Here is a 10,986-nt window from a genome sequence, read left to right as displayed (position 1 = left end):
GAATGGTGTCGTGGCTACTAAAATTTATAGTCACTTCACAATCCACTTTCCACATTTGCAGACTCAGCCTGTGAGCATACACCAGGTGTTTATTGTGTTGTGGGTTTTTTTCCAGGTCATTTGTGCACGTGCAGTTCTCCATCTTCGCGCTCTCACTGTAAGCTTCACCGGGAGCTCATGATTAATATGCACTTCTGCACACAGGCGGTAACTGTGACATATGCTATGAAAAAGAAATTGGTCCTCCTCATTGATTCGCTCCTGCTCTCAGATCAATGATCACGCGCAGTAATGAAAATAAACTGCAGTGGGGAGAGTAATGCGTTGGGAATCTATACTCATATGAGCAATTTGAAATGTGGAAAATGATGGAGGGACGGCATTCTGTTCACATGTTATGTCACTCCAGAGTGCAACACTCTGCCTCTCTTCTGGCCAGCTATGCGTATTTTTACCTGTTCCTATCCGTGTAAAGAGAATAGTCTGAGGAAACATCTTCCCCTAGTGGCCAACAGTGTACCAGTGTATTGGAGTCACTTAATGTGTAAACCTTAAATTAAAAGCAAATCTTTATTCTATTAATTTTTCATGGGGTTGGGGGCGTGATGATTTTTCTTGTGCTTTTTCACTTTTTCACTTTATTAACAAACCCTCTATTCAAAGCCCATCCTACAGTCAAGAGTAATGCTCCAGCAACTTTACCCCGCCAATATACTCACACTCAAACTCTGTACCAATCACACGTCAACGCTGCTGGCTGCCAGCGTTGCCTCCCTTTTCATTGGCTGACAGCTGACATTAGGATTCCAGCTGTTTCTCCCCCCCGCCCCGCACTCCCACCCCTCCCCAGGACTGTGAAACTGCGATCGACATGCAGCTGCACCAATGAGGACGGGGGACCGACTCATGCCGCGTTGTGATTCGTGCGGCGAGGTGGGCGGGTCCATGAGAAGTTCGGATCCCCCATCCAGCTGTGGGAGCTCCGCGGATTGACTGAACTGAGCGAGGAAGCTCCAGTGTGGAGGAGACAAGAGTGGGAGCACGAGCCCGAGCGTCAGAATGGGAGAAGGCTGTTGCTTGTGATGTTTTGTTCTCTTTGACGCGTGTTTGCGCTCAGCCACGGGATGCGCCGCAGCATCCCCATGGATCTCGACAAACACTGTCACGGGATAATGCACTGAAAAACGCGTGGATGCAACAAAAAAGTGCTGGAATCCTAATTCGAAGGTGAAACCAGGAGCCTAAACCACGAGGAACAACTAGATTACCGATTGTCTTTTTTCACCAGAGTGTTTGCTCATCAGCTGGAGGACGGAGCGGTTAGGGAAGTTTGTGCGCGGTGATAGAGTAAAACCTGCACCATAAAGCGCTTAAAGCCGATAATTAAACGGGAACCCTTTATATTCAAAGACGAGATGAAGTCTTGGCGAGGCCCCTGGTGAATCTCGGACTCCGGAGACCCGGGGCCTGGCAGAGCCGCGCAGGAGCAGCAGCGGCGGCAGCAGCAGCAGCGCACCTCCTGGAAAGTACACGATCTACCAGACGCACCAAAACCCCACAACATCTCCTCTCCCGACTTTGCCCCTTTTCCCTTTTTCATCTTTCCCCCTTTCGTCTCTCCTCTTCACTGGTCGAGTTTCCATCACACTGGTGCGGACTTTTTCTACTACGGCACCAGAAAATAAGTCATCATGCAATGACCGTGCGCGCTTGGGGTGCATACCAAGTCATTTACAGGTAATATACGATTATAGATAATACAAAATAAACTCATAGTAGAGACATAGTTGTTTCTAGTCACTATAAAATGAATGCATGTTTGACATCTAGCACTAAGGAGAAAGCTGAAATCTGGATTATATTAATCACAATCAGAAATTTTGGACATTTTTAATTTAAGGAAAAATGTGAGTTTTGCGATATTTAAAACAGGTTTCTTTAATATCAGCATATGTTGTGTGCGCTATAGGTACTCTTCATCTGCACTCAGAACAGCTTTGTGAGGACGTATAGAAACGAATTATGTAATCAATTCGCATATTTTCCACCATTGCTCCCTGTTGCGTGTTTCTATTTAGATGTAAGTGATGAAGATTGTTATTTTATGTATTTAAAGTTTTTTTTCTAATCTTGAAACCCTCCTGCTCAGGCTGCTGCAGACACTTTCTGTGCTTGTCAGTATCTAATCATCAGTTAACGATCGCCTTGTAGGAGGTGAACGATGGCTGAGGATGGGGGACATCTCTCCGGGATCCCTGACACCAGGGACTCGGAGAGCCGTTCCTCTCTGCCGAGGAATTTCATTCGACTCAACGACTTGTCCGGCGTCGGAATTGGAAGCGGGGAGCGCGGCGAGGTGGTGGTCATGGAGCCGGCGTCCCCGGCGCCCGATGGGATCTCCACAGGCGGGGAGGACGCATCGGCAAGCGGCGAGGAGAGCCTGCCCTACCCCACCCTGGCCCCTGTTGTCTTCTTCTACCTGAAGCAAACCACCCGGCCTCGGAGCTGGTGTCTCAAAATGGTCTGCAACCCATATCCTTTTACCTCTTAATCTACCGACGCTCATGCGCACTGTTTCGCGCGCCTCCACCGGTGACAGGTAAGAAGCACCTGCTCTAGTGAGCAGCTTCACCAGCTGACCTCAGGGGTAGGGAGCCTATGAGACGTGCGCATGTGTGAGGGCGTGCGTGTGGCTCAGATGGAGGGGGAGCGGGGGTCTGCACCTCAAGCCCTTTACCTTTGCTGCTCCTCTGACATGCTCTAATTATTCCGCGCTGCTGTTTGCTGTCGATCGATTGATCAAATCAAAACGCCTGGTTTGTCTGTCATGAGCGTGCGTGCTGGATGGGACTTTCTTATTATTAGTTTATTTGATACACACCTGGAACTGCGGAGTGTCTTCGTGTCATGAGGTCTTAAATCATCTACACAACTGTAATATCCGAGATACGTGCGCATACTGTGTGTGCGCGCGCGTGTGTCTGCGTGTGTCTGGTGTGTGAGACTTTAATTGCAATTCTGCGAGCCTGTCCTCCTGTTCCCCCAGGAACACTGTTTAAACCCCCATCACACTAGAATAATTTTCTCCTGATGTCCCCTTTCCATGTTTCTTTATTCTTTGTCAGCCTCCCTGCTGATCCCAGATTCCCATGTCTGTAAATGTCAAATCTTTAAAAGGTCTTACAAATAGACATTTTCTTTCTTAGCCCTGGGGGACACACAAGTCCCCCGCAAGCTATCTGTGATTCGGGATCCAAGTCGTGGTTCCTAAAAAGCTTCTTTTCTACAGACAATCGCTCACTGGGATCCATATATTAAATTATCATATTAAGTGATCTAATGCAGGTTATACATTTTCACACCCTCTAAATAAAAAGTTAAATGGCTTTAAAGTTGTCTTTTGAATTAGCTGTATTGGCACATACAGGAGTGCAGTGTGTGAGTATCTGTATGTGTGTGTGTGTGGGTGTGTGTGTGCATGCATGCGTGTGTGTGTGTGTGCATCCACACACCCCTGGTCACAATAGTATTTAGACGTTCTCCCTACTCGGCTTGCCCTTTATATCTATCTGTGCTGATTTAGGAAAAGGTCGCCGCCTCTGTAATGCACTGTAAGGATCGATCAGCGTCTGCTTTGTTGGGGATTCCATGTTTACACGGAAGCCTTGAGCACACGGACCACATTACTTTTCCTTTGGTTTTCAATTCTTCCACTCGCAATCCTCCAGACTCTCTCATTGTCATACACTGCTTTCCGTCCAGAGAGTTAATCCCACAGTAGAATGGTTCTTCTTCATTTTTCATGCTATAAATACATCCACATACAGCCGGTTCTGCCTCGATTCAGGCAAACAGGCTGTGTGCTTTTAGTGATGATGTGCATCAACAACAGCAGGGAATCTAGACAGATGATGAGCACAGAATCCAAAAAGACACACTTATGATTGGTCCTGTGGTTCACCCCCTCAACAAGATCCACTGGTGGCAAGTGACAGCCACTCCATGGCAACTGGCTGTTGTACATAATGTAAATGTTTCTACAGGCAGCAGGTTGGTCCACCATGCAGTTTAATTTTGATGGACCCTGCATCAGCCTGAGGTGAGAGAGAGAGGGAGAGATCAAATGCTGGGTTGCTAGTTTGCCGAATGCTGTCGTTAGTGATTGTCGGGTCGTGGTTGTCCTTGGTAAATTGCATTATTAAAGGGGTGTGGATCATCCCAGTGGTAATTTGCATTTAATAATGCAATAAATTTGGTTGTAATAATTGGGCCTGTCAAAATTAATGCAGTAATGCAGATTAATTCATCTTCATGATTAATCTGATTAAAAATTTTAACACAATTATCCCATCTGCAGCAGAGAATGACTCTGAACATCTCTGGCAATGCATTTTGTGCTGTTTGTCCATGTAGACCTACCATTACTCATGCACAAATAGGCACTTTATCTGGTAGCAACAGGCAGCAAAGGCAACCCATAAAGATGGAAGTTGCTAAACATGCTGGCCCTCTCGATGTACAGTTTAACAACCCAAGCTGGCACAATCAACTGAAATAACTTATGCAGGCTTTGCAAAATGGACATTTCTTTTCACCAAAGCAATTCCAGCTTAAAATGCCACATTAATACAGAGAATATGTTTGTTGGGGCTTCTGATGGCACATCGGCCGTTGTGTCGCCCAGCTTGTGACAATCTACCCTCTCTTGTTTCTTGAGTCTGTTTCATGGTGCAAAATGAAACACGATTATTATAGATGAAAAATGCATGATATTTGATTGTGATTATTGAAAATTAGAAACCCTGTGATTAATCTGATTACAAATTTTAATAATTTAAAATGCAGGAATGAAACGACTACCAACGACCACTACAGCAGCATTCAGTAAACCAGCACAGTCGATGTAACTGGAATTCCCCGCACATCATTTATAACTACACTGGCCTTTTGAATAGAGGTAAAATGCCTTCCACCAACTTAAAGAAGTCCAGTTGGATTTCAAGAATTGCAAGAATTCTCTTCGACCTAGATGATTGAGAACATTCATCGACATATTTAGGGCTTCGCTGAGGATCCCTTGTCTGCTACGAGTGAAAATTTGCCCAGCCGATGTACAATTTACCAACAGTTTCTGCAGAATTGGTGTTGTGTAAGTCTTACAAGCAGCACACACAAAGGCACGAGCACTTTCAAAGGACTCCCGTAGACATCCCCTCTCTAACCCGCATGAGCACGCCAAGACGGAGCAGGAGACGGGATGGCATCCAGCGCTCTCTGTTGCTCACACTCATCTAAGCAGCGGATTACAAGCTCCCAGAACAGCAAAGAGGGCACCTGGCCATGGGGGAGAGTTGGGGGGGGGGGGGGGGGGGGGGGGGGGGTGTTGTCGTTATGGCACAAAAATCTCATTGGTAGAGTTGAGTTTCCCTGCCTGAATGCATATTTCAGCAAGGCAACCCTTAAACGTTACTTTGTTGCACCACTCTGTTACACCTACAACACAAAGGAATTTGAAGCACACACTTAATCAGCAGGATAATGTCTCCTACCCTCTGTCATGTCCGCATCCTCCTATCCCTGCCTGGCTTTCTGGCTTTCTGGCTCTTTTCTTTTTTTCTTTCTCGTTAGTCCGAAATGTCAGATTGGCCAGAGTGATTAGAGGTGTTTGCATGTGTGTGTTCCTCTGCATAGCAAGCACTGGAATGTAGATTTGGCTAGGGAAGTGAGGACATTTTTGGAAGTGAGGACATTTAGGCTCCACTTCCAAGTGTTATGGTTAGATTGGGGTTTGGGTTAAGTTTTAGGGTTAGTCATGGATTATTAGGAAAAGAGGCTGAACAATGTATTATGCTTATGAATGTCCTCACAGAGATAGAAGTACAAATGTGTCCACCACCTTTGACTGGCTTTAGAAGAACAAGAAGAAGAAAAGGGGGAGGTAGAGGAAAAATGGGGGTTACTTGCTGTGTGGAGTGGGACTTTAGAGCCTTTTTGAAGAGCTGAAAAAAGGAGGCTTGTACCTGCCATCAACTGCTGCACACCACTCTCCTATTTACATCCCCAGCTCCCCGCTATGCTCCACTGTCTCCTCCAGGAATTGAGACACTTCCCAACTTACCTCAGTTTGAAAGTTTTGAGTCTCACTTCCAGTCTTACATCACATGTGATAGAGGCATATATGCGTGCGTGCGTGTGTTTTTGTGTGTGTGTGTGTCTAATCATCATCCACATGGAAGATGCATTAGAGTCATTTAAATTTCTTCTATAAGAACTGTTCCGCTCAACTCACCAGGAGTCTGATATGAAGGCCGATCCTATAAGTACAGTATAAGGCTGATCATGCAATGACACACACAAACCTTTTTAAATCGTGTGTATGGGTATGTATATGACTCACAAGTCTCACTGAGCACGTGACTTGGCTGCATGTATTTTGCATGTAAAGTGCTCGTTCACATGCAGTGTGTGTTTACGTCCATGTGTATTTTGTCAGTGGTTCTTAAAATTTAATTGGTTACATTAACCGAAGTTCAGCTGAGATTTATGAAAAGAATATTTCATGAACCAGATGGATGGGTCAGAGACAAAGGTTAAAGACCCTAAATATGATGAATTAAGACCCAGTCAGACGCCATGTCAATTAGCTGCTGACCATACAATAACATTTATATTCCATTAATGACCTTTAGCCATCCAAACTCTACAAAGATTTGATGACTTGCTAGAATGCTCTGGAAATACTGCTGATAATAATGGGTTGTTTAGACATTCAGAGATAGCAGATATGAATAGATTCATTTCATTATTCTGACTCAAATGGTACTAAATTGAATTTCCCCAAGGCAGAATCGCACTACCAGATAATAGAAGTCAAATTACTTGTGCACAGGTGCTCTGCAGTTAGTCTGCTGTCTTTGACTCAAAGAGCATGTAGAAGTGAAGAGGGAAGTTGCAAGGACAAAGGAAACAGCTTGTGCAGTTTATTAAGTCCCCTTCAATCCTTTTATACCTGAACAAGAACAATAACCAGGTTCAGTGGCGTAGCTGATCCTTTACTCAACCATAACTGTTGAACCGTACATGTGAATTCAATAAATTTGAGTAGAAGTGGAAAACACCTTAAATGCTTTCACACTCAACCTAACAGAACGACAATCCCTGCTGAATGACAAGCAGTTGAACTCAGATAGGTACAAAAATAAAAATAATCAAGCATTTTCATTGCAAGTGATGCTGAGTGGGACAAATTTAAGTGAAGACAAAGCACCTGACTTGAGTTGGCACGCTCCACGTTCAATCACTATCCGGTAATCTATAACTTTTTGGATTTGTTGGGGTGATGGATTGGCTGTGTGCACACTGTGTTATGAGATAATTTATGCATAAAACAGCTGTGTGGACAGTTTGGCGCTCAAACACTCTCTGGAGTGAGTGGACTGCAGAGTTAGGTGATGGAGTTTTGGGAGGATGAGACAATTTTAAATCTACCAACTACAATCACATACACAAAAGAGCCTATTTTAGATGAGGCAGCGCCTAGAGGACAGCTCTATAGACTAATCAGAGCAGAATACATTGAAAGCCTCAGACTTTATTGCTTTCTGCACCCTTAAATGCCCTCAAATGCTCGGGCTGTTTCTTTCGGGGGGAACATTGAGCATTGTGGGAAATGTAGGAACTCATTAAAAAGTTGAGAGGAGACATGGGAATAACAAAATGGATGAGAGCATGGCTACAATATAGAGCCAAAAATCAGTGGGTGCTTGTGTGTTGGTGTGATTTTTGCCTTCATTTGATCAGAAAGAATTTATTCCGATTATCAGCTACTGTATGCTGAATTGTGATCCTTTGACAGATTCTGCCGTGGTGTGTACATGCATTATATGCACATTCACAAGCATAAAGCCTGGTTCAATGGTTTTAAATATCAGGATTTGCTGACTTGGGTTAAATGCAGTGATTCAAACATCAACCGGTCTGTGTAGCTGATGAATAGCAGAAGTGACAATCAGAAAGTGGCAGTGGGGATGAGAGAGCTAGTGAGAGAGAGAGCGAGAGAGAAAAAGCGAGCCAGGCTGAGGTGAGAAGGTGCAAGGAGATGACTGAGCATGAGGCCTGTCCTTAATGTAGCAATGTCATTTAAAAAAAACTCATGTTTGTCGTCAGTCAACTAATAATTGCACCAGCTTATATCAGTGATTGCTACAGCTATGTTGTGTCAACTTCCAGACAGCTCATTAAAGCTTTCCTGTTTTTGTTCCTTTACACCTGGAGTTTGGTTGGTTCCTCCCAGAAAAAAAAAAAACAACTCCCCTTTTGTTGCGCAACAGTAGAAGCATTATTACATGCTGCAATCACTCCAACCAGGCCAAGTATGTCTATTTTCATCTCATCACATGCAGCTCACTGCAGTGTAGTATGTTTTTCTGTTCTGCAAGAGGCAGAATTCTGTCTCTTTTTCACAACTCAGACCTTTATGAAGGACAAAATGGAAAGATTGGATTATTTGTGTTAAAAATCAGAAACCCAAACAAAGGAGCAGAGGTGTTAGTGTTGCTACACAAGTCTATGACTTCATTTTAAGTTATCTTTAAAGTACCTGTGACAATAAACCACGGACAAAGACTAATTCCTTTCTTTAATCATAATATTTAAAAAATATGTATTAGGATCAATGTAATTATGCTATTGCCATGATTTATTACACCCTTTCTGACAAAATAATGTAATATTCTACATATTTCCCTTTATTATAGGACCAACTTGCACAATAATACAAAATGTGATTTGTATGACTCTCCATTAAAGCATAAAAACACTCTCAAACCCCACAAATTCTTGAAAAGAAAAGCTTACAAAGATCACTGACATGTGTCCATGGCTATACATTTGTGCAGGTCTGGAAAACCATCATGACGCATCAGAGATTTTTCCCCAGATCGAGAAAAGAAACAAAGCCACAGTCTACAGGTAATTCCAGCCATCTAATATTTGTTGATTTTGGGAAATATTTGAGACATATTTCCACTTTGATATTTAGTGTAGAGGAGCTCCACAGACTGGAAATCCTAGAAAAACCACAGCGCAGATGCTAATTAGCATGTAACTGAAACCATACGCCTTCCCTGAGGTGTCTGAAGATTCTCAACAGCCCAATCTAAACAGAATGGATCTCAGTCTTCCCTCTGAGCTCTGAAGACCTGAGCACCAGTTCACGGTCATTCTCTGGTAAAGCCATTACCGAATCTCTGATACCTAAAGCCCAAAAAAGCAAGGACTCCCCTTGATGCCCAGTTACTTTGGAGGTGAATTAGGCAACAGCCTGTGTGGCAGAAAAAAAGACGGGTGCAAACACTTAGCACAAAGGATTTCCACTCCCTCTCCGTGATTGTTTTCATGACCAAATTAAATGCCTCAGGATTTTATTTCTTTTATAGAAAAAGAAAGAAACAAGTAAAGACTCAAAGGAGGTTTTCTTGACAGCCTCAGATTTTGAGATTGTGTTAAGTTGCTCTCATTTATGTCTGCATATCTGAAAGACCCACATTACGTATTAGCCCGCCAAGCGTTCATTTGTGAAAGACAAATAGACAAATGCTTTGTTCTTGGTAGTGGTAATAAGTAACAAATCAGCGTGAATTTGGGTTAAAAAAGTTTTTTAAAAGTTATAAAATGCTTGATGCTTAATGCAGACAAAGGTGAGAGAGTATATGGAGGTGCAGTCTAATAGAGAGGAAGTCAGGAGGTCGACTGAGCAGATGTGCTGTTTTTAGAAACAAAAAAAGTCACTTCACACTTTGTGTGTGTTTTTGTGTGTGTGTGTGCGTGTGTGTGTGTGTGTGTGCCTGTCTCAACCTCTCATTTCTTTCTGGCAGTTTCTACCTTCTCATATTGTCTGTGTCGGCCTACAGACATCAAATTTATCACCTGTTTTTTAATTGAACTATTATTAGTGCATATGAAACCTGGAAGTTAATTACTGCAGTTAACTACAATAGATAGAATGTTCATCTTTTGGCATTTGATCTATTGGCTGAGTTGAATGGTGGTAGTGGAATTGGTTACGTATTTTTCTGCCCATGTCCACCTTTTTCTTTCTTTTTACCCTGCTGGCCACTAGCTCGATGGACCACCCATATGGGGTTTTCTTCCTCAAAATAAGTTTTTCCTGCCACTGTTGGTGAAAAATTTGGGGTTTCTGTAAAGTGCCTATAGAGACATTCTTGATTGTAACAGAAGTGATATAAATATAGTTCATTAAGATGGATTGATGGGCTTTTATGTTTAAAAAAACATTTAAACATTCAGTATAAGTGCATTGCATTGAAAATGCCTAATGAAAATGCATAAATTTTGAAAGTGTGATACCAGCAATTATCTTGCAACATAATATCATTAAAACAGTGCGTCATAGTTACAGCCTGCTCATGTACCAGGCGGTTAACAGATATTGGGACTGTACGTGCTTGTGGAGCCAATGTCAATAGCAATTTGTTCGACTTAAGCCTTGTCTGATCCAACATTCACTAAACATTTTCTGAAAACAAGTTAGAAATGGTTATTAACACGTTATAGAGGTGAACTGAGGACATAGTCTGGAGTTTTTCCTGCTGGTGTCAGTTCATTTCTCCCTCAACTGGCTTTCTTTGGGATGTTCCATGAAATAACTGAGTTTGTGTAGGACTCAGTCCAGAATTTTCCCACCAGCTTTTTCTCATTAAGGTATTGGACTGTGGAGTGCAGGTTGGCAGTGGAGGAGGGCAGAGGTACAGACAAAAGTGGAAGTTTGAGTGGTTTCAGGTTGAAATCAGTGACAGAAAAATCCCACTGAGCTCCGGAGTCCAGTTATCTCTAATCTCTCTCACATCCTGGTTCTTTTAGTGAGCTTTCTGGCAGGCATCCGCAGGAAGTGCTGCTTGTTTCTCATCTTTTACTACAAGCCCCTTCTTTGACTATCCAATTTTAACCGCCATCATCCACCCACGC

At 43.1% G+C, this 10,986-nt stretch overlaps 1 protein-coding gene across 1 annotated transcript in view; it reads left to right on the top strand.

The window, feature by feature from the left end:
• The first annotated feature begins 982 nt into the window (after window positions 1-982).
• Window positions 983-10,986, top strand: part of cacna1g (calcium channel, voltage-dependent, T type, alpha 1G subunit) — a 161,689-nt gene continuing 151,685 nt past the window's right edge. Inside the window, exons 1-2 of the mRNA XM_029835891.1 lie at window positions 983-1,737; window positions 2,212-2,532. Of these exons, the coding sequence (XP_029691751.1) occupies window positions 2,222-2,532 (311 nt within the window). The 5' untranslated portion in view covers window positions 983-1,737; window positions 2,212-2,221. The remainder of the gene's footprint in view (window positions 1,738-2,211; window positions 2,533-10,986) is intronic.

Source organism: Takifugu rubripes, chromosome 1, assembly GCF_901000725.2.
Source record: "Takifugu rubripes chromosome 1, fTakRub1.2, whole genome shotgun sequence".
Classification (NCBI taxonomy): domain Eukaryota; kingdom Metazoa; phylum Chordata; class Actinopteri; order Tetraodontiformes; family Tetraodontidae; genus Takifugu; species Takifugu rubripes.
The sequence above is the reverse complement of the archived record's forward strand: the minus strand, read 5'-3'. Positions and strand labels throughout refer to the sequence as shown.